The following is a 25339-nucleotide window of genomic DNA, read 5'->3' as shown; positions in this document are numbered from 1 at the left end:
CTGGAGGCCATTTATTTCCCACACAATGCGTCAAGACTTACTGAAAAGCTGATGTCAGTTACTAATGACAGTAACACAAGAAACACACACAGTCTCTGAAAATCTTTCCAGACTGTTCTATGCTGTCAGAGGAGAACTTCAAACTGTCGTCCTGTATGGAAGTTGTAGCCTTCTTGAGGGAAGTGGAAATTCCATCAGCATGAGTGCTGCTTGCTTTTCAATTTACACAGACTATACCTTCCCAGCATTTTCTGTCTAGTTCTCTTGTGTGAGTAGACGCAACTACTTCACTGAGTTCATGTTTGTACAGTGGAGTTATTTTCAGTTTATTAAGGAAGTACTTTGCTATAGTTGTTCGTCCATATGTTTGTCCATATGTTACTTTTATTACCATTATTAATGAAGTGTTAACACATCTGGAAAAGAAACGAAACACCTTCATGCTTCCCTCCCCCTCCATCCCCCCTGCCCCCTCCATCCCCCCTGCCCCCTCCATCCCCCCTGCCCCCTCCATCCCCCCTGCCCCCTCCATCCCCCCCCTGCCCCCTCCATCCCCCCCTGCCCCCTCCATCCCCCCCTGCCCCCTCCATCCCCCCCTGCCCCCTCCATCCCCCCCTGCCCCCTCCATCCCCCCTGCCCCCTCCATCCCCCCCCTGCCCCCTCCATCCCCCCCTGCCCCCTCCATCCCCCCCTGCCCCCTCCATCCCCCCCTGCCCCCTCCATCCCCCCCTGCCCCCTCCATCCCCCCCTGCCCCCTCCATCCCCCCCTGCCCCCTCCATCCCCCCCTGCCCCCTCCATCCCCCCCCTGCCCCCTCCATCCCCCCCTGCCCCCTCCATCCCCCCCTGCCCCCTCCATCCCCCCCTGCCCCCTCCATCCCCCCCTGCCCCCTCCATCCCCCCCTGCCCCCTCCATCCCCCCCTGCCCCCTCCATCCCCCCCTGCCCCCTCCATCCCCCCCTGCCCCCTCCATCCCCCCCTGCCCCCTCCATCCCCCCCTGCCCCCTCCATCCCCCCCTGCCCCCTCCATCCCCCCCTGCCCCCTCCATCCCCCCCTGCCCCCTCCATCCCCCCCTGCCCCCTCCATCCCCCCCTGCCCCCCTCCATCCCCCCCTGCCCCCTCCATCCCCCCCCTGCCCCCTCCATCCCCCCCTGCCCCCTCCATCCCCCCCTGCCCCCTCCATCCCCCCCCTGCCCCCTCCATCCCCCCCCTGCCCCCTCCATCCCCCCCTGCCCCCTCCATCCCCCCCTGCCCCCTCCATCCCCCCCTGCCCCCTCCATCCCCCCCCTGCCCCCTCCATCCCCCCCTGCCCCCTCCATCCCCCCCCTGCCCCCCTCCATCCCCCCCTGCCCCCTCCATCCCCCCCTGCCCCCTCCATCCCCCCCTGCCCCCTCCATCCCCCCCTGCCCCCTCCATCCCCCCCTGCCCCCTCCATCCCCCCCTGCCCCCTCCATCCCCCCCGCCCCCTCCATCCCGCCCCGCCCCCTCCATCCCGCCCCGCCCCCTCCATCCCCGCCCCGCCCCCTCCATCCCGCCCCGCCCCCTCCATCCCGCCCCGCCCCCTCCATCCCGCCCCGCCCCCTCCATCCCGCCCCGCCCCCTCCATCCCGCCCCGCCCCCTCCATCCCGCCCCGCCCCCTTCGCACCACCGCCCCCTTCGCACCACCGCCCCTCGCACCACCGCCCCTCGCACCACCGCCCCTCGCACCACCGCCCCTCGCACCACCGCCCCTCGCACCTCCGCCCCTCGCACCTCCGCCCCTCGCACCTCTCCCCCCCCATGCCCTCACCCATCTTTCAGTGTTGACCTATGCAGCCGTCTGCTTCAATATGAGTGTGAACAACTGAATGTTTGGACATTACTGCCATTGATATAGTGAAAACAATTCACTGCATTCGTTCTTCTGTGGATTCAATTGAAGGCCCATTTTGACATTTACAAACTTGATTAGAGCGCACTATTTCTCATGCATTGACATTTCCATTACACACTGCAATGTTTCACACTACAATTCAAAGCTGCATAATAGTAGTGTTGCAACTTGTCAGTGAAATAACTCAATTGATAAAGAGAACCGAATATAAATATTCGGCAGCATTACTTTTCAATGAGCCTCCATATTATGAGACAATGGGAGAAGTGCAAGGAATTTAACTAACACATTTCTTCCATGTTTATACAATTTTCCATCACAGCACAATGGTCACAGACAGAGGTTACACAACAATGTGAGGGAGTGTAGAAATCCTGAAAAGTTAGTAGATGTACTGAGGAGACAGACAGCGACAAGAGCAAAGGTACAGATATGAGGGAGATAATGACCTGTACATTTAAAATGCGTACTGATTTGGAACAAGATTCTACTTATCACCATGAATGCTCAACATAATATTTGACAGATTAATGGAAATAGCAAGGATGCCAACTTGATAGGGCACATGAAATAACAGTGAGGTTTGTAGTCGAAAACGCTAAGAAGCCAGATGTGTTGACTCTTCCCTCAGGAGTGGTGCAAAGTGACCCAGTGCATACTGGGAATTTGATTTACAACCCTAGAGAAGTTTTGATGTGTGGGCACAAACTTACAGCTGGATATTAAATGAGACAGCATTAGTACATTCAAAAATCTGAAACTATGAAAATGATTGTTACTTAATATAGTGTGTCCAGCAATACTAAAATTTAGGCTTATATTACAGTTACAGCCCCAGGGTTGGTTTATAAACAGAGTTCTTAACTATTGTAAACACAACTGAGAGAGAATCTCATCTCTATCATCTTTGGTCCATTCTGAGACTCTCGTGTCTGGACAGAAAGAAAAAACAGTGTGTTGGAAATGACATTGATGGAACAGTGTCATATGCCAGAAAATATTCAAACCAGGGCTGTGAGCATGAGAATGTGTTAACATTACAAATACAAACAGGATGAAATAGACAGGGGATTTAATTAAAAATTAGGGAAAAGTCGTTCAGTGGATGCAGGAAACAACACTGTAACTGCAGGCAAACGATAGTGAGTAGAAGAGGAAACGTACTGACTGCCCTGGTTCAGTAGTTCTGCCTTAAGATGTCAGTTGGTCTGCTTGTGACCCACAGAAGTATGTGTTACAATGGAAAAATCAGCAGACTGACTTACATTGTGGATCTTAGATACTATGTGGAATACAGAGTGTTTTTTCAAATACGTTTTCTGCTCCAAAACCCTGTATTAGTGCTTTTGTTGCAAATATCCAGCTTACATCTGTGTTTGTCTTACGTACAACGTCAACGAAAATTCACATTTATGTTCAGTTTTTGCAAGAGACAATGAAATTACTACAGAAATGTACTGGCAAGCAAATTGAAACTTGTCCGAGCAGAAGTAGTCCTACTGATGGGTGACGATTTTGAACTTGGAGACGTAGAGATAACGAAATGATGCTGCTGTTGGGAGAGAAATGCAACCTCTTTTCCATAAGTATTTAGGTATTTCGAAGGTACTATTTGTGGTTACTCTTAGCGCCAGTGTGTTCTTTCAGAACAAAAGCTTTTACTGTATTGGCTACAATGCCTCCCCATTTCATTAACTTTTTGTGAGCCGGAGCGTTTTGTGCAAAGCATCACCAAGAGAATAAAAGTGTGTCCACTAAGTTATTTATCTATCTAATGAATGATCCTGTTGATTCTGGAGAACTATCTGGTCGATAATTGTAGTTGATGATGCCATCGTTAAAAAGTACATCACTTTTATTACGTCAACCATTTCTTATTCAATTTATGACACGAATACCGTACGAAAATGCTCACATTCTTCCGGTCTTGTCAACTGCGTTTGATATTGAGCAAGGAAGTTTAGTTTTTATGCCAGTAATTCCTAGACACTGCTGGACCTCTTTATTCAGTTGTGTACTGCGCCATAAGAAGTGAATGCAACAAGTGTCATTCTGGCTTGCTCTAGCTGGATAATTACTTGAATCAATATATGCTAGACATCACTGGGAGTTGCATTGTGACTCGAGTACACTAAAATAGGGTGAATACGATTATGCATCAGAGCAACAGATTGTCTGAAGTATATACCCATAAATTGACGAAACAAACTTTCAGCAAAGTGTCATTGAAATGTAGCTTTTCTTGTGCTTTACGTCATCAAAAATCAGCATGTCTTTGTTTTCATTTTGTCGTTTCCGAAAATAATTCTTAATTGTTCTACAGCCTCTTGGTTAATTTCACATGAGCATTTTAGATAATTTACTTTTGGAGATGTTTCAGAAGGTTGTCGCAACAATGCGTGCCTCAAACCATGTCTATATCCTCTGAGCTTCTAATTTTCAAGGGCATGCTATCCAGAGTAAATTCATTGTCACATCACATAGTGCATTTCCTGCTGTTTTTAAATTGGCATTTCTTTAACTTAGTGGCAAATATGATTTTCTGTTTCTACTGAGTGTACAATGATGTAGAACATTCGACTGAGCCATCTTATGGTTTTCATCTGAGACTTGGTTCTGGAAGAGATTGATTTTGTCATTTGCTGTCCATAATTTATCTCGTAATCGGACAATTTCCAGTTCCTGACACATCAACATTGTTTTCATGTGATTACTACTCCGTTCAGTACTGACCTGCACCCTACATTTTCCTTTAGCAGAAGCAGCTCTGCCAGACATTGAAACTGCAGCTTGTTTACTGTCTTCTTTCCACAGCTTCCCTTTAGCGAGTGCTTGACGGACGATTTTCTTTTGTGTAATATTTTCAACAGATATTTCAGTAAACTGGGAAATACACGAGGAACCACTGAGCTGCCCTGGTTTTAAAAGACAACCCTTGTCTTACAATTTCAACTTATTTACTGACGATAAACATTTGTTGTTCCTCACTGAAATGTGAATCACACACAAAACAACTCAGAGTCAGATTGTCTTTCCGAGGAATTGCTGTCAACCATTTTGAAAATTTTTGGAGAACTACAAAATATATACCTTTAGTTTCTCTTCAGCCACATCGGTTCACTGGATCGTAAAACGTGGACATGTTTTGTTAGTTTTCTTCTATAAATACCAGTAACTATAACTCTCAACACCTCTTTATAATCACAGCCTTCAACTCTTAACCATTCACTCACAAGTCTGTAAACAAACAGAAGCAACAAATGCCACCCGGTTACATGTCAGCTTGAATCTCAGGTGACAGTGCTACTTGTAGTTCTTGGGTATATGAAGATGGTACCTGTTCTTTCAGACATGTCTTCTATGTGGATGCACAAACAGTGCCCGAACTCTTACGGGAATTGGCAAAAAGCCGAGTAATGAGTATAGTGGGTAGGGGCACTATGAATATAGTATGGGACAATAGGTTGGGAATGTGAGTCTCGTGGTAGGCATGCCAGAGATAAGTCCCTGCAGTCACACTATCATCTGTGTCCTTGGTGGCACAGATGGATAGAGCATCTGCCATGTATGCAGGAGATTCTAGGTTCAAGTCCTGATCGGGGCACATATTTTCAGCTCTCCCTGTTGACTTTTATCAATGCCTATATGGAGCTAGGGGTATTCATTTCATTGTAGTTCTCAGGCTCGCCGCCTTTCCAATCCTACTACGTTAATGCACAGGGAGTAAGCACACTCTCTCTTCTTCTTGCTACGGGCAAACTGTCATGTTACCAAAGGAAGGATAGGGCTCAGTAAGCATCGTGAAGTACGCTATGTAATGACTGATTATGTGTAAAATTAGTGCAGTAAGGCACAGTGTGAAGTTATGGAGATGCATGTTGGCAGAATAGCTGCTCATTAAAATATATATTTTTAAAATTTTTGTGTATACATGATACAAATCTCTGAAAACTTGTATCATATTTATAAAAAAAAAAAGTATTGAGAGCCATGTCATAAGTACAGAAGGGTATAAGCATTTTTAACTGAGAGTTTTTTCTTTCTTTCAGTGTCTTGAAGATAACTTGGGAATCTCTCATCCAAATGATTTTATCAAGGAGGATCCTGAACTAAATTTGGAGGTGTGTAAAACTGAGAATACTGTAAGCATTTGCATCTCTGATTTATTGCATGTAGGGTGGTAAAAATGTATTTGTGTAATTGCTTAATGTAAGGAATGCAATACTGTGAGACAGGCACAGGTTAAGAGTTTTCTTGAGATAAATGCAATTAAAAATTTTACACTACTCTTGTGCTGTTCCACTTGATGTGGATTAGCAACTGTTATTTGATTATTGTTCTGAATAGAATCTGAACAGAATTTGTAACAATGTTTTTAACCATATTTTCAGTGACCCTTCTGGATGTTAAGTTTAAACCACGAGAGGGCAGATAATTTGAAAAATATTCTTCCTTTCAGTAACTTATGATGCATGGATTGCAGAAGAATACATTGCACATCATTCATCTTTTCAGTGAATCATTGACATTTGTCAGTTTGAACCAAAAATTTTCAAAGGTGCCAAAGGTATGAAGTGTGATATCATTTGTATGTGATACTATTTGTATGTGATAGATCACCCTTGCTACATTGATCTTAGAATAGTTACAGTACGGCTACCTCAGTGGTACAAGCTGAATTACTTATAGATTTGTCAGTCACAGAAAAACTCTAGAACCTATGCAGATAAATCTGCAGATTACCTCACCGTAGAAGTCATAGCAGATCCAAATAAATTATCTTCTTGGCGCAACCTACAGCTTTGATAAGGTCTGCTTGTATGAAGCATAAAATTTAATCCAGTAAAATACAATGTTGTGGTATTAATTTTGTCCACTTTGCGTAAGATAAAGTGGATGGTTAGATTCTTAAACTTCTCACAGGAATAAGACATAACTAATATTGGGGAATATAAGGTAGAGTATTTAAAAACCTAAATCCAAAGACTTACTATGCAAGACACTGTACGGTGCATGGCAGTTGGTATGTTCCACCACTGTTAGTCATTGCCTTCCCTTTCCTGCTTATAAGCAGAGTGAGGGAAAGGCAACTGTCTGTTGCCTCCATACAAGCCCTAATTTCTCTTGTCTTTGTGGTGTCTGTGAAGGACCCTCAGGCTCATTGATGTCTGGTGATTGTGCAAGCATACCAGTAAAGGAAAAAATTTTCATTCCAGGGACAGTGCGTATATAAAAAAAGAGTGAATCTAGCATAACTGGTTCCTGCATCACATTTTCTCTTCCCAAATTAAGCATTTGTTTGTTAGGCTTCATTCTGTTGTATATGCATGGTGTACTAATAATTTTCTATGGGGCACAGCATACTGTTTTGTGCATATGGTATTCACTTTGGAGGATGTGTTCAATATTGAAATCAATTCATTTAGCAAATGTGTTCCTTTACTGTCACTGCTCTGATATTTTCCCACATTACGTCAGTTCACAATAAGAGGTAGATCGACACCTTGGACTAGTAACTCAGTTGTTGGCATTGTGCTTCATAAAATCTTCCTTTAGTAAACGTGCCTCTGCATCTATTCCATGTTGCTGCCTTCATGCTATTGTGCGGAAAATTAATCTGGAATGCATAAATTTTAATTCCATTTCGTCCTATATCTTTATAATCCACAGTGCACCAGGAAAAAGAATTTGTCTATGTTTACAAGTTCACCATCCATGACTGTATACTACCCAACAGCAACCTTACATAATTGATCTCCTCCCATTGTTCTGTCAAAACTCACAATTTATTGGTACACATCTAAACTCTGACTTCTAGAATATTATAATCACTAAATCCTATTAATAGTTTTCTGTTTCAGTATACACAAACAGATGATTTCAGAAGTAACAAAAGATACTAGATGAAAAAACAGTAAACAGAAAAATAAAGCTCTGTCTATCTCTGACAGTTACGGAGGATACACAAAGTTTGATGCATTATATTATAGGCAAATATTAGTGTATGAATCAGACACACAAACTTTCATTATGTTTCCTTTACAATACACACTAATGTCATCTGCCCTGCAAGGATTCCTGTTTGAGTATCTGAACCATATCCATAACATATGTATGCTAATCAAAGCTAATAGTAGAAAATCTAGAAGCATGCCACTGAATTTCTTCAATGTCTGACTGGTGGGATATCACATTGTCAAGCATGCATATATTCCAACAACAAAATTTTGGTAAACCGGAGTTCAAAAGAGAATATATGAAAATGGTGAGATAAAGCTGGGAAAATTAGATCAAAATCACTACCACACAATTTAAACCTGTGAAGAAGCTACAAAAATGTAATTTTCTGAACTTCGCCTTACATGAGTTTCAGATAGACCCTGTTGTTATAACCAGTAAGGATACAAAAATTCTCAGTGTAAGAACAAGAGAGGAATTTTTTAGTCATTTCAATGTCTCTTGCATATAAACACTAGATTTCAACCTGTCAGGAAAGAAACACACATGAATAAATCACTCATCATTAATCCATTTTTCAACAAATTGTTCATTCATATACCGTGAGTTGTAAGAAACTTGCAGACCTACTGAAAACCAGATTATGCTAACCACAAAGGAAGAGAGAACACAGGTAGTGGAACATTGCCTATGGTCAGGGCCTAGTAGATGCGAGGGAAAAAGCGTTGGAAACTTTAAATGGTAACAAACCCCAGAAAATGGCAGGAATTCTTAAAAGTATACAAAAGAATGTTGAAGGCTATAAAAGTGTAAACTGGGTCACTTGAAACCAACATAAAAATAACAATTTTTGTCTATTACTTTCGCTCAGTTCTCGACTGTGTGCCTCTGAAAGAACAATGAGTTTTGGAAGCAAAACAATTCTGATTAAAAATCATCTGTTGAGGAACTGAAGGAAATCCGTACTTTGCAAAATAACAAGTCATGTGCAGAAGACAGAAACTCATAGTAGAAGTATGGGGATATGGATACTGAGCAACAGTAATCTCACACAAACAACTGGCAGAATTGTGTTAAACATTTGTAAAAGTGAAAAAATTACTGAAGAGTGGATATGTGCATTAATTGATCCTCTTCATAAAAATGAGATAAAACCAGTCTGAATAATTACAGGGAATTTCACTGCATCCAGTTATGTCCAAAATCCCTTAAAAAGCCCTGTGAAGGCAACTGCATGAACAAGTAGGCCTATTAATGGGAGAGTATAAGGCACGATTTTGCAAACGCAATCCTGTAGAGAACAGATATGGGAACCAAAGTCAATTTTGCAAAGATGACGATGTGTAAATACTGTGGCAACTTATGCCAAGTGTCAGAAGGGCTTATGATTTGACAGAAAAAGACTTGATTCAGTATGTCAGAGGAATTCAAAATTGACAGGAAAACAGTGGCAGTTATCCAATAGACATAAATGGGTACAACACTAGACATTAAACTGATTGGAGAAATTTCAGAAGCATTTGAAATGCACAACAGTGTGCAGCCAGAGATTCACGATCCACTCGAATTTAAAATAATTCTGAAAAAGTTGTGAAGACATAGGGGAAGGAGATAAGGGAATCCAAATCGAAATTAAAAAAGAGCAGAGAATTAACATGAGGTGTATGGCTTTTGTAGACACTCACTATTCTAAGATACTGTATAGAAGCCAAACTTGTCCTGGAGAAGCTTCACAAAATGTCAATGATAACTAGTCTACCAATCATCTGTGAGAAAACTCAGTAATGGACATGAAGCCTGCAGATAATCTCTCCATTATAACTTGGTATGAGGAAGTGTCACAAGATACATACATTAAATATCCAGGAGAGATCATCCAATCACAAAGACATATTTATTTTTTTATCCTATTCTGACAAGGGCCATCAGGTTCTCTTTTGCATTGGACCACAGTTTCCCACATACATCATAGTTACCTAAGAAGCAATTATTAAAATTATGACAAATAGTATTGAAATGATATGAGTGTCTGAAGTGGCAATGTAAGTAATACTGACTATGAACTAATAAAGTTAATAATGACAGTACTAGTAGTATTACAGCTGTTGCCACTAATGTGGTGGTGGTAACAGTAGTAATGACAACAATAATAGTGGCAGGTATAAAAAGGATTTATAAATGTACAAGATAGCTTTCTGCTGTAGTGAGTTCCATGGAAAGCCTTCACCTTGTAAGAATTCTGAGAAAAGAGGAAGATCTGGGTGGGGTGTAATTATATGCTCCCATGTCAGTTCAAAGAGCAAGTTAAAAGCAGCCAAACCTTGGTACTTGAGGACGTTTGTAGAGGACACACATTGGTGACTTCCTGTTAATGGATGTGATCTCTATGAACATATTCCTCTTGTTTATCTTTATGATTGTTGGATGTGTGTAAGTATATTATATGATAAATCAGAGTATGTGTATGCCCCTACTCCACCCAGTTGTCAGTTACATCTGTTGTGTCTCAGAAAGATGTAGTCTTCTCAATTTACAGAACTTATGGACATACTTGGTTGGAGCCACATCTCTGACGGAAGTATCAGATGTAGGTCCGTGTCTTGAAATATGTGACAGACTTTATGATGAGGTGGCAGAGATCGAACATTTGCGTGTGCTGTATGAAGTTTAGTGCATTTAGCTACAAGGCTCATGAATATACTAGATAGTAGTGACTGTAGGCCAGTGAGGTTATGAGAACAAAGCATACCAGAGTGCATTATAGTAGGGGAGCAAGGTTCCTTGAAGTGAAAGTGGGAGATATCTCCAGGAGGAGGGAAGTTTTGTGGCCAAGGCCACCATCCTTTGCACTGGTCAGTGAATGGTCAACTGAAGACTGGGAGAGAAAGTTCCTGAACAAAGCTAGAATAATCTATGCACAACAATACTGAAAGCAAGATAAATGGAATGACAGATTGCTGTCTTATTGTTGGTCCTAATGATGAGTAACCACAGTAATATGATGATAAATTATTAAAGTAGAAATAAGACTGTAAATTATCATCTGAATCAGAGCCTTGTGAGCATATTGAAGTAATAGTGAATTAATGAATAGTATTGGTATTGGAGTTACGCAGTTTTGCAGCTGAAGTCTTGGGATCACACTGTTCAAAATCTTCAGTCTTTCAAAAGTGAGAACCTCGCTTATTGTCAAATCTAACTTCAGGAGTTTCTGGCTCAAAAGCTTGTCACCTGATATGGAGTCATTATAACAAAAAATCTATTTGAGAACTATTACTGGAATAACTCTTTGCTGCAGAAAGTACTGTGATTCATGGTCAAACAAAAATGACTGATTGGGAAGCAGGAAAGAAAAACTCTCAGGAAAATATTTGGACCAGTTTTCTGTGAACGAATTTGGATATGGAGTCCCTTTAGAGAGATTTATAGACAGACAGAAACAATAAGAGACAGCTTTAGATAAAAAGTGATAAAATTTTGGGGATGCATCACAGGATGACTGTCGACAGGCTCACAAGGCAGATCTCTGAGGTAGCAAGCACTAGCAAAAGCAATTCAAAATTGGCCATAGGTACAGAAGAAGTAGGACTCTCACAAGATAACATAACAAATCGAAAAAGAGTCAAGAAAGACCATGAAACATACTTAAACAGCAACACATGGAAAACAGAAATGGATATAAATATTTGGAAGACCACAAGAGAGACCACAGAGGACATACACTATGTGATCAAAAGTATCCAGACAGCTGCCTGAAAAATGGCTTAAAAATTCGTGGTGCCCTCCATCAGTAATGCTGGAATTGAATACGGTGTTGGCCCATCCTTATCCATGGTGACAGATTTCATTCTCACAAGCATATGTTCAATCAGGTGCTGGAATGTTTCTTGGGGAATGGCAGCCAATTCTTAACAGGTGTTGCACGGAGGAGAGTTATCGATGTCAATCGGTGATGCCTGGCACGAAGTCAGCATTCCAAAACATCCCACAGGTATTTTAAAGGATTCAGGTCAGGTCTCTGTGCAGGCCAGTCCATTACAGGGATGTTATTGTCATGTAACCACTCCGCCATTAGCCATGCATTATGAACAGGTGTTGAATTGTGTTGACAGCTGCAATTGCAATCCCCAAATTGGTCTTCAACAGTGGGAAGCAAGAAGGTGCTTAAAACATCCATGTAGGCCTGTGCTGTAATAGCGCCACACAAAACAACAAGGGGTGCAAACCCCCTCCATGAAAAACATTGACACCATAACACCAGAATCACCTCCGAATTTTACTGTTGGCACTACACGCACTGGCAGATGATGTTCACCAGGTATTTGCCATACCCACATCCTACCATTAGGTCACCACATCGTGTACTGTGATTCTTCATTCCACAGAACAATTTTCCACTGTTAAATTGTGCAATGGTTTCGCTCCTTCCACCAGGCGAAGCATCATTTGGAATTTACCTGCGTCATGTGTGACTTATGAGCAGGTGCTCGACGGTGAAATATAGGTTTTTATCACCTCCCACCTAACAATCATAATACCTGCAGTGAATAATGATGAAGTCTGGAATTCCTGTGTGATGGTCTGTATACATGTCTGCCTGTTACACATTATGGCCCCCCTCCAACTGTCAGCAGTTTCTGTAAGTCAACAAACGAGATCAGCCTGTACTCTTGTGTGCTGTATGTGTCCCTCCACGTTTCCACTTCACTATCACGTCGGAAACAGTGAACCTAAGTACGTTTAGGAGTGTGGAAATCTGGCATATAGACATATGAAATAAGTGATACCCAATCACCTGACCAAGTTTGAAGTCTGTGGGTTCTGCAGAGTGCCCCATTCTGCTCTCTCATGATGTCTGATGACTACAGAGTTCACTGATTTGGAGTACCTGGCAGTAGGTAACAGCACAACGCACCTCATATGAAAAACCAATGTTTTTGGGGGTGTTTGATCAAAAGTATCCACATTGTGTATGTAAAGAAATTGGGAAGGATGTAGGAATAGGAAAAAAAATATTAAATTTAGACACTATCTCTTATAAGTTAATGTATGAAATAGTAATAATGATGATGATGTAATCTGGAAACATCTCCCATAATTATCAGTGTGAGGAGATTAGCAATAGTCATAGGTATCTGATTGTCAGTAGACTTCACAGAAATAATCTGCGGTAACAGCTTCTGCTTTTTAATATGCTATGTGTCACATTCTGCAACCCTCTAGAGAATATGATTTGTGGAATACAATGTGTAGATCCAAGAGTGAGTGAGTGAGTGAGTGAGTGAGTGAGTGAGTGAGTGAGTGAGTGAGTGAGTGAGTGAGTGAGTGAGTGAGTGAGTGAGTGAGTGAGTGAGTGAGTGAGTGAGTGAGTGAATGAATGAATGAATGAATGAATGAATGAATGAATGAATAACCTTCCCACCTTCTCTCTGACCAGGATATAGGCTACAGTATGATTTCACACTAAAAGAGAAATTTATGAATGAAATAAAAAATGAAGAAATAAATTCAGCTCAAGAAAACAGGGTAAGATTACCCTATTTTACTGAAAGGGAAGTGATAGCTGTGTAACCTGATCGTGTGTAGGTTCCAAGAAGGTTATATCCTGGACACGAATAAAGATACAAATGTAGGATAACTTTATGTTCAGTAGTATAGCTATAAAGCTTTTATTTGCAGAAGAACCATTCAATTTATCATGAGTACATCTTCTATATGCATGCATGTGTAATGGGGTACTTTTCACAATTTGGTTTAAGTTCAGTGTTTTCATTCACCTTTGACAAAAGTTCACTATTCCCTCAACTGGACACGCAACAAACATTGAGGCAATAGACTTGTCCCATACTTATTGGAACACATTTGGAGTTCTTTTGCTCAAAGTTGGTTTTTTTTATTTAGTGAACCTTAAGTTACTGCATGGCAAGGCAAATAGATGGAGCCTTCCACAAACCCTGACAAAAAAATGACATACTGTGAGAGCAGACGAAATTCAAGGTCGGCAAGTGAATGTGAGATGTGTATGCCCCTTGTGGCTGATAAATGAATAAGGCAGCTTATTGTTAAGAAGTGCTCTTTCATTCAGGTGCCAGTGTGGTGATGCTCCATCCTGGTGAAAAATGATTTTTTTTTCTCTGGATAGTTTCCTGTGCATCTATCTTGAAACCTTTTTGATATTTCTATTTATGTCAAAATTTCATGTGTTGTGAAGTTCCTTGCTGTACTGATTATATTCCTCATTAATAACATGAATGTGTCACTTCATTAAATTACATAATTTGAATAACAAATCATGACCACCACCAAGAAATGGTTTCTTTTTCCAATTCACAATACATTATCCTTGTCTTTGTTATTACTCATTTTCAATGCAGTTGTTATTTTTTAAAAATCAATTAATTGATTTAGTTACCTTAATTCAACTTACTGTCAGAGATGACTCAGGCTTTCTTATTATTGTGAAATAGTTTGTTTAATCTGACACATTTCTCATTAGGTGATCATCTTCGGGTTTGCTGACTGGATTTCTGGATTATCCTTGATGTTAAAGGTTTTCTACTAGGCTCCAGTAACAAACTTGTTTTAGTGCTATTGTAGCTGTCCACATTCTGATTGCTTCTTCATATTTATTCATTGTACACTGGCTCTTTATAATTGGCCACCTGAATTTATCTGCAGTTGTGTTAATCCCTCCCCTGCTGTGAAATGTATGAAAGCACATTCATTAATTTGGAGGGAACACTGTCCTCATGTTGACCATTTGTTTATTTCCTATTTATGATACTACACAAATCTTTGTCATTTATATGCCTATAAAATAAAACCACTTCATGTAATAATTCCTATAGCTATCATGTCAAGCTGTACTCCTGAATTTCCTCTGTGGATGAAAGTGATGCGACATTTAATAACTTTGATGTTCCATGCAGTGAGCTATCTCAAGAGAATGGCATAATATTGAATGCTGCAGTTGTGAAAAAAATACATTTAATAGCTGTTCAGATAGATATTTCTTCAGTTCTTTCCTTTGCCAGTTTCATCAATAAAAATTGGACGATTTTTTACATTTTTCTCTGGTACTTTGCCTAACTGTATGTCCCCGAGAGGTGAAAGGTATTTCAGGCATTTAATTTTGAAGTATCAAGTAGAAAATTTGTTTTCAAATTAATCAATGTTTCTATAGTTACTTACACAGCTAAAAACAAAGTGCTGAAATGAAGTGCTAATTTTTACCAATAATTTTCTCAATAACTGCTACATTTATGTAGTGTCTCTTTTTGATAATACTATTTCGAAGTATTGTTTGGAACATTCAGATGTTAGTGGGTGTTAATACAATTTTATTTATTTACTGTTTCATCAGTTTTAAATAACCAGTAATTCTTTGTACTATTTCAGATGGCAGCCTCAGTAAGAAAAGCATCTGATAGTTTAAGGTACGTTTTTATTATGCACTGCAGAATTTTTTGAGCAGTATAAATTTTTAGTTATTCCATGTGAAAGGAAAACAAACAATAACCCCTAGGGACCAAAATGTCATAAGTTATTTTTAAAAAGTTCTGTTTTTGGAGTTCTATTTTTTCTATATATTAACTATTTGCAGTATATACATATGGTATATACTGACTACAGCAACACTATGCATGTTATCAGAGAAAACACTACTATATCTAATATTCTGTTATTGCAGAAGATTAAAAATATGCTGTAAAATATTACAAGGTATGTCAGTCCAATTTATAACAGTGGTTTGCAATAACTGCACAAACAGAACAAAAAAGCCATTTATGCTTAACTGTCAATCCAAGCTTTCCAATAATGAGAGTAGATGCAAGGTGAAGCATTAATTTTATGTTCTTAAGACATATCAGTTTCTCAGATTTACAGATCACCCAAGAATGTTGTTTACTACTGGCCCCACGATGCCACATGTCACCTTTTGTTTTGTGGGTTTGACTTGGCAGCAGTTGTAAATAAATACTAGTTTTGTCCACATTGCTGGCATAAGATACCGCAAACTTTTCTCTCACTTGGTCAAATTCATGCAACCAATGCTTGCCCCTTCTTCGTCAACTTTATTCATTTCATTGTCTATCACTGAGCATGAAATTAGGCATCTATTTTGGAACTTACACAGCCAACAAACAAAACAATTGAAGTCTGTTTCGAATGTCTAAATTTTCTGCAGTCTCATTTGTTGTTCACTGAATTATATTTCCACTTATAGGTACATTGGAGGTGCACATATAGCTGAAGCACTGTAAAAGTAAACACTGTGAAGTCACTTCAGCATGCACCTGGAACACAGAGCAGCAGAATTAAGAACATTTCATTTAAGTAGTGTGGATAATGTAGATTTGCTGAGTCTAAACCTTCTTCCAATTGTGCTGTTTTTCAATACACCATATTCTGCTTCCTGCAGAATTTTTAGTTTCACTTGCTTATCTATGCTTTGTGCTTCCTACAGCATGACAACCCTTTCACTTCTTGGAACTCAATGTTACTACTACTGACTCTGTTTAAAGAATATAAAAGCACATCTCACCATGGAATTGCACTTGTTGATGGAATCTAGTTTTTCATGCTGTTTGTGTCACAATTGTTTTCCTTGTTGATGGTGATTGTTGAGCAATGTTATGCACAAAGGTCAGCTAGAGAAACATTAGGAAAAAAGAAAAACATTGACAATTCAGGTTTAATGAAAAATGTAATGATGCTACAGACTAAAACACAGTTTGTAATTCATGCTTACTGAAATTTGTTAACCAGTAAAACATTGTACAATATCATGTACATCACTGCGAGTACTGATATTCTGCTGGTGTTAACCAAGTGTTCACCTTAAGTGAGTTCATGTTAAGCCTGATGTTTGAAATATACATGATGGTTCATTATTATTGATAAGTAAAAATATTACAAAGCAGTTATGTTAGTAACACATTCTATAAAACGGCTGGTTTGTGCGTCTGTTCTTTAATAAAAGAGTGTACTTCCTTTATACAAAATTGCAGGTGAGGTGTCAGCAGCTGTATAGTGATAAATATTCTAATTGAAAATGACATGGAAGTCATACAAATTCGATGTGATGGGTACAGGCTAATGTCCTACCATGTAGAACAAGTAAGAGGAAAGGGTGAATGGTTATATATCCAAAACCTGGAGTCAAGTTCCAGTCCCTTCAGATTACTGTGTCAGCAATGTGGATTGGGAAACAAGCTTGTTGTATCCACAGTTTACAGGCCACCATCATGTTCTTAAATTTCATAAAGCAGCTGTAGTCAGCTTTAGTAAGGCCTTGAAGACTTAACTGGTGAGTCATCTTTTGTGACTTGCGAGAAGCTACTAACCAAGGACACCTAGAATCCCCTATGTCTGAATATGGGAAATCTAACATAGTACAATTCCCCAAAAGGACTTAGTGCACACATTGCAAATTTGGCTGATTTGGGAGCAAAACTGATAGTGATTTATCTGGCCATGACAGTAAAATGAATATTGATCAGTTGTGCTCAGATCATTGAAGGAAACTATTGTCATCACAGAATTAGAGGGAAATTACAGGACAAATGTTATCAGTAGGTATATAAGGGGCACAGTCTGGATGGACAGTTAAACTTTGTGTTAATAATTTCCCTAGTATTCTTATTCTGTAAACCACCACAATACTGACTGGAAGTAAGAGCACGGGATGAATAACTCCTTGGACTTAATTATCTTGTGCAAGGTAGAGAGAGCTCTACCTACTTCCGAAGACAACTGACTGTGATAGTGACATATTCTGCTATACTGTCTGTAGTGCAAAATCAGATCTTTCTTTGTGCTCAGTAAAGCTCTTTTTTCCTGTCACAAGATATTCTTATCCCAAATTGTAGCTATGCCTTTTTGGTGTTTGAACTGTAGTAACCACTTGACCTGTTGTGTAGGAAGGCTGGACTGATGAGGTTGCAAAATCATTTTTAGGAAAAAATTCAATTCTGCATTTACTGTGTATATCCATGGTAAACATTTACCATTTTTCACCTAGTAAATGCTCACAGATGAGTGTGACTGCTGTGTCTAGATCTAAACTTGTTGCTTGCGAAGCACTGTGAAATAAGAGATTAATATCTCTGGTTAGGGCTATATGATAAGCATCACACACCCTTCAGCAATGTTCTGAGGTGAGTCACACAGTTGTTTTGAAAGCATTGGATTTCTGCGGTATCCTAGCAATGGATTCTCTGGTATCGTAGCAATGGACCGACTGCTGTACCTACAATTGAACCAATGTGATGATTCCATTTGGTATCTCCACATATTGCTACACTCAAGAATATATGAGAGTACTGATAGGATACTATGTTTCTCCTCTTTGTGAAATACACTATTTTTAGTCGTAATGTTTGAAGCTAGCGGGCAATCCTTGCACCAATTCAAAATTTTATCTAGGTAAAGGCTGATACATTCTTTTAAGTTCTTTATAATTGACAAAGCTAGTAATTATATGTGCCTGTACAGTTGTGGATAGTTTTGCCTTTTATCTGTCTTGGCTATGAAACTGAGTCAACAATATTGTTCATTATAGTTTACCTACATTTCTATATTCTTATATATAATAACTTCTACTGGTGCATTACCCTTCTTTTCTCCGTATTCACCTGACCGGAAATGTTGTTCTTCCTCCCATGCACCACACGAATTCCCACCATATCAAACTTCAACTTATCCATTTCTCATTTCATGTTCTCTGACTCACCTAATCAATCAAGGGACTTCACATTCCACACTCTGACTTGTAGCGGTATTGTTTCTTTCACCTGATAATATCCACGAGTGTAGCCCCCTCCCAGAGATCTTATTGGGAGGCTATATTGCTACTGGAATATTTTACCTAATTGGATGTCTTGATCATTAAACTATACAGCAGAGCAGCATGTGGTTACAACAGGTGTAGTCCTCCTTGCTTTTAGCTGTTCACAGTACTAACATAGCCAGGTCATGTTGGCTAATGGTGCAAGACCAAATTGTATAATCATCCAAACCATTCTGCATTTACATCTACATAGATACTCTGCAAGCTAGCATATGGTATGGGAGTGGCTGGTACCTTTACTACTAGAAAGACCTGCCATCCATCTTCATTTACCACATGTTAGTGTGTGGCCCCTCCCTAGATACTTTGTGTGTGTGTCTGTTTTGTTAAGGCATGCATGTCACTTCACTTTGCCAAGATAAATGTTTCATATGGTAACTGGGTGCCACACAACTGAAACATGTGAAATAATTTAGCTATTACCAAAAAGTCACAAAATTAGGAAATCATGACATTGTGCCGTGGAGATGCTGATAGACTTTTTAGATGTACACTTAATATCATATATTCTCACTACATACTTTAGTAAGTTATTGTTTATCATAAGTTATTGTTTATCATAAGTTATTGTTTATCATAAGTTATTGTTTATCGTAAGTTATTGTTTATCGTAAGTTATTGTTTATCGTAAGTTATTGTTTATCGTAAGTTATTGTTTATCGTAAGTTATTGTTTATCGTAAGTTATTGTTTATCGTAAGTTATTGTTTATCGTAAGTTATTGTTTATCGTAAGTTATTGTTTATCGTAAGTTATTGTTTATCGTAAGTTATTGTTTATCGTAAGTTATTGTTTATCATAAGTTATTGTTTATCATAAGTTATTGTTTGGAAGTTACACAGGAATTAGGATTGGCTGGTAGAAATGAGGCAACACATACTTGAGGAAAATTATGAAAAACTAAAATGGTAAACTGCAGTTAAAAGATCTAATATTAAACTCAAGTTCATAAGGGTTAACAGTATGTGTAACTGCTCATGTAATCAGCTTTAAGATAATGCCGTAAGTCCCAAATATCACAAGCTTTGTTGTACTATGTCATTTAAGGGACAAGAACTCCATGAGAAATATCAGAAAGCTGCATATGAATCAGGAACATAAGTGTTGCAACAGTTGTACCAACTTGAACCATGACTGTCCAGCAATAGACTAGGATATCTGCGTGTCACTCACTTTTGTTATGGGAAGGTTGTTCCAATGAGATATCTTGGTATATTCAGTGTTGTAACTTTCACTAGCAAAGTCTTCAAGAACACATTTGATGGTAACTTGGGGGTTGTGGCAGCTGATGGGGGTGTTACTTGATTTTCTACTCTATGCCAACAGAACAAGATAGAAAATACTTGAAACCTAAAGCCACCACCATACTCATTTGAGAAAAAACATAAATGAAATAACAACTGTCAAAATAATGAGACTTGATGTTCCCAGAGCATCAGGTACAAATACCCTATCCCATGAATCACAAGTGGACTCAGCCCCTAGATGCAAACATTGATGGTTTTGTGTTGGAACCACCAAGTTCCACAGTGAAAACCCTAAAATTGTCATCTCCCTAATCAATTGTAGTAATGACACAAAAGCTTATCATTGATTTAATTACTCCTATACTGCAATGGAACATTCATAGTTTGATAGCACATGTGAAGTAAATGAAACTTTTTATTTGTAGACGGTCACAGTATTTCACATGAGTCACTCTGTAAATGTTCCAATACTCCCATGCTGTCAGGGCACAGTATCTGACTGGTTGCCACTGTGGGTAAGGATTGCTGAATGGACAACCTGTGTTTTTGCAGTGTGTGAGGCATAAATGAGGCTAAGTGAGGACTGAGATCAGACACTAGCTGTATGAATTCTTAGGGGGGTTGCTCAGTGATAACAATAGATTTTGTTTTGATTTGCCAAGATCCTCTTTGCAAGAAGCATTGCTAATATTATCCTAAAATTTTGCCAGCCATTTCATTTGTAGGAGATATTAATGTCAGTAATATGCAGGTGTAATGCCAGCATCTCCTGGTGGGTTGTGAGATGAGCTATGTCTTCTAAATACAAGTGCTAGAATTTACTTCAGCACAGTTATTTGTTTTCTCACAACTAATCTCTAATCCTGCTTAATTATAATTGTAACCTACACACATACGCATGTCAAAAGGAGGTCACTGAGGTGGGTACCACATAGAGCAAACAGAGGGTTGTTTTACCATCTGCTGATATTCAAAAATGCTTACATCTTGCCAGACTATGATTATTGCAAGGTAGATTCACCACACTGGTGGTGCACTTGCCCTGTTGTGGAAGTAAGTGTCAACCCACAGTATTCACCATCTGCAAAGCTTGGTGATAGTTCCAATGTTGTTCTTCTACAGTGAATATTTAACACAGAACAGCTGTCTACATCGTTTCTTTTGTGATCTGGGTCAACAAAAATATGAGTTGCAATGAGGAGGATTTATTATTGTTGTAATAGCCCATAAAACTCCTGTATCAGGCAGGAACAAACCTAAACACTAGAGGGGAGAAAAGGAGGTAGCTCAGACAGTGTTGCCGTAATGCCACAAGAAACGTAGATATGACTTATTATTTTCAAGTAGTGCTACATAACAGCTGAACTAATAGGAAAATTTCAGCTTTATGTGAGAAAGCAATCGTGCCTCTTCTACTGAACCCAGGGGAAAATGATACATTGCACAATAATTACTGTAAGGTGGCCCTCACCAACAGTAAGCCAAATGACAAGAAAAATTCTATCAGCATGTGCCATACCTGGTCTGTAGAATCCAAGAAACTGAGCACTCACATCCAGTGTGCATTTGAAGGATATTGCTCCCTCCTGAGAATGTGAATGGCTGGAATACGCTGCTTTTCCCTAATCAAATAATATGTTGGAACAGTGTGTAATGGTGGCTGTGTCCTCCTTGTGTATGTATTGATAGGAGTGTTTGGGCAAAGGCAGTGCCCGCCATCTATGTCATCTGCAAGCTTTGAAAGTGGGAAGTGTTTCCAGCCACTTTGATAATGAGCACACCAGGCATCTACTCTTCTAATATGGCCTATGTGGAAGCAACTGTGTAAGTAATATACCTACATAGGGCATATCAAAAAGGTGGTTTTTCTTTAATTCAGCATACAGTACTGTAGTCAGTGGGATATAATATTCTACATTAACTTAGTGTCTGGAGATTTTAGACAGAAGCCCATTTTACTGAGAGTTTCTCTTAAAGAAAGTTTTTTGGTGTATGCCATTATTGACACAGTGTATAACTGTTCTACGCAATGTAGTGATTAACTGCAAAGGTTTTTATTAATCACATAGAAAATAGCTTTTACTGTAGTCTGGTTAAAACTACTTGATAGCTGATGTGTGTCATTTGCCACTGCAATACTGTTACATCCACTAGCAGCTACATTGCTTGGTTATAGGCAACACACAAAAACAGCTGATTTTAAGTGACCTATGACTAAAATGTGGCAGATGACAGGTTTTGTAGCATTGAAACAAACTCGTGTCCTAACCTTACCACAACTATGTGATCTGCAGTATATCTGAGAAAACAGCAATCAACAATCAGCAGCACAATTGAGATCATGATCATTCTGTTCAGAGCTTTTAAGGCTAACCTGTAGGACCGAACTGATGACTGAAATATTTCTTAATATGTTTCTTTGCACAGCCATCTTCTGCAGCAAAGTTTCAGTTTTTGATGAAAGCAAACTGTAATTTGTCACTGTCATTGGTTACTTGAAACCATATATCCATCAAAAAGCAAAACAGTCAAAAGCAGCAATCAGGATAGAATAATAGCACAGAAGTATGTGCATGCTCCTACCCACCCACAGCCATATCCACACTCAAATGACCTCATTGGGAAGCTCAAAGATGTCCATTTTCATTGTGATGGAATGGGGTAGCTGCAGGTGGAATGATTGGACCCAGATATCACATGGATGGACGATGCACCTACTGCAATTACTTGCTCTCAGAAGACTATGGTAGGATTCGCTGTACATTATTCGTGCTGATGTCACCATTGATACGTTTGTTTGATTCAGTCAAGGATGTTTTGGAACTCCAGGGGACCAGATATTGAGTAGTTGTAAAGATAATTTTGAATGGGAGGCTGTAACTGCATTGGCATCCTCCCTGCCAGACAGTATGTCAATTAGAAAGGGCTACACGTAAGCTGTGCTGCTAACAATACATATGTAATGTTGGAATAATTTGTGTGTGTCATTCACATTTGTTCATCAGTCTGGAAATTTATGTATGTGTTCATTCATTTATTGACCTGACATTATTTCTTATATATGTACAGGTGTTGTCCACATGGTTGATGGCCATACCGCCTAGCCAATAAGAAATGTGATGTTGGTGGTAGTTGGTGATTAATTTGGAGTCAAAGTGCCATGCTTTATTGCTTTCAGAAATAAATTGATCATTGGTGGTTTTAAGAATTTCTACCCAAAGCCTAAAGTGTCCTCCAAAACAAAGAAAAATCCACATGGAAAGAGTGATTGGTTTTTATTTTAAAATCATAGATTACTCTTATATTTTTTTTCCCTTTATCTTTTGGTGGATATTTTTATGTCAAAAGCTAGAGGATATTATTTCTAATAAATGTAATAATTTGGTGTAAAGGATTGTAGAACAGTATTTTAAAAATACTGCAAGACTTTTAATAATAGAATCTACTAGAGAATAAAGGAACCCAGTCAGCACTGAATGAGACTGGGCGTTATTCAGTTTCCTGTGATGATTTGCTTTATAAAAACATTTCATATTAGGAAAATTCTGTCATTCTGGTAGAATGTCATGACAATTTTAAATCACTTACATTTACTGAATAAGTTATCTGTGATGGCCATACATTTTTATCTTTTGGTTTACAAGCCCCAATTTTGTGGATGGTGAACTATTGTTTTGTATTGTGTAAATCAACATTTCACACGTCTTTCCTCCTTCCTCAGTTTCATTCAAAGTGCTGATGACAGCTGTGACATTTCATATCAAGAAACATTACATCACGGAGTAGTCAATGGCAAGCTGGAGATATATCCAGAGAAGTCAACAGATTTCAGTGTGTCTCACAACTATACCAAAATACAGACTTCACAAGAAGATGGCTTATGTGGCACAAGATTAAGTTGTAGCATCAGGGAAAAGGAATTCCATAAGTTTACCTGTAGTTTCTGCCTACAGAGCTTCCCTTCAAAATACAGACTCATAATGCATATCTTCATCCACATTGACGGTGTGCAGGCACCTGCATTTGTGTGTAAGTCATGTGGTGAGGTATTGCCCGCTGATGACTGCTTGAAAGAACATTTGAGAGTGAGGGAGTGTGCCCAAGCATTATCTGCTACCAACAGTGAGAAACTTGAATGCAGTGATGATCATGAAAACAATATCTCCTTCGAGTGTGTACAAGAAGGAATCGTGGAACAGACTGAGGAGCCCCCTTCGTACAAGGTACCCAGGAAAACTTTTAAAAAATCCTTTAATGACATATGTAATACACTTACTGTGAAAGAAGCTGAAGAGGAACTCGAAAGATGTAATGACTGTGGAATTTTATGTTCAAGTGACCATGTACATGTCCACACTGTGCTAAGTGCAAAGAGACATCACAAATGTGATGTTTGTGGTAAAATGTTTACTCAGTTATGCAATCTTAAGAAACACAGAATAATACACACTGGAGAGAGACCCCACGAATGCGATGTTTGTGGAAAATCGTTTACTGAAAGGGGCAATCTCAAGAAACATGAATTAATACACACTGGACAGAGACCACACAAATGCGATGTCTGTGGAAAATCATTTGCTCACTCGGGCCATCTGAAGACCCACAAGTTAATACACACTGGACAGAGACCACATAATTGCGATGTCTGTGGAAAATCATTTACTCAGTCGGGCCATCTCAAGACCCATAAGTTAATACACACTGGACAGAGACCACATAATTGCGATGTCTGTGGAAAATCATTTACTCATTCGGGCAATCTCAAGACCCACTCATTAATACACACAGGAGAGAAACCCCACAAATGTGATACTTGTGGTAAATTATTTAATGTATTGAGTTATCTCAAGGCCCACAAGTTAATACACAGTGGAAAGAGACCCTACAAATGTAGTATTTGTGGAAAATCTTTTACTCAGTGGGGCAGTCTCAGGAGACACAAATTAATACACACTACATAGAGACCATTCAAAGTATTGTTGAAGTCTGTAGACCTACACATGTTCATAGAAGACCACGTGTTTTATGAAAATTGTTCGCATATGCTACAGAGAGGTCACAAAAAATATGACAAATCCATTTCCGCAGCTTCACATTCGAAGAAGTTAGATACTAAATACAACATATGAAGTGCACAATTGTGATTTTTTGTTGCAAATGCTCCATGCTTTAATGATCGGGCTACCCGAAATTTGTGCATTGAGAGATATCTTTTACTCGTTTGAGAAGACGTTCTGTGCAGTTATCAGGACCCCATATTCTTCAAGAGAATGTACCAGTATGCTGCTAATTATTTGAAAGAAACTACCATTTCAGTCTTCATGAAGCTGTATCCACTACCCAGGCGACAGCAGAAAAGTGTTTATTACACATTCATAATGTAGGATATTTATCTCAAGAATGGACAAAA

The 25339-nt window shown here is 39.4% G+C and overlaps 1 protein-coding gene across 1 annotated transcript; it reads left to right on the top strand.

The window, feature by feature from the left end:
- The first annotated feature begins 23909 nt into the window (after positions 1-23909).
- Positions 23910-24890, top strand: LOC124719652 (zinc finger protein 239-like). The gene has a single exon (XM_047244865.1). It carries the CDS (start codon positions 23910-23912, stop codon positions 24888-24890), a length of 981 nt encoding a protein of 326 aa, XP_047100821.1.
- Positions 24891-25339: the final 449 nt, after the last annotated feature.

This window comes from Schistocerca piceifrons, chromosome 11 (genome assembly GCF_021461385.2).
Source record: "Schistocerca piceifrons isolate TAMUIC-IGC-003096 chromosome 11, iqSchPice1.1, whole genome shotgun sequence".
In the NCBI taxonomy this organism is placed as follows: Eukaryota; Metazoa; Arthropoda; class Insecta; order Orthoptera; family Acrididae; genus Schistocerca; species Schistocerca piceifrons.
The sequence above is the reverse complement of the archived record's forward strand: the minus strand, read 5'-3'. Positions and strand labels throughout refer to the sequence as shown.

Bases quoted from the DNA above. Each gene is read 5' to 3' on its own strand.
- LOC124719652 (XM_047244865.1), top strand. From the start codon at position 23,910: ATGCATATCTTCATCCACATTGACGGTGTGCAGGCACCTGCATTTGTG.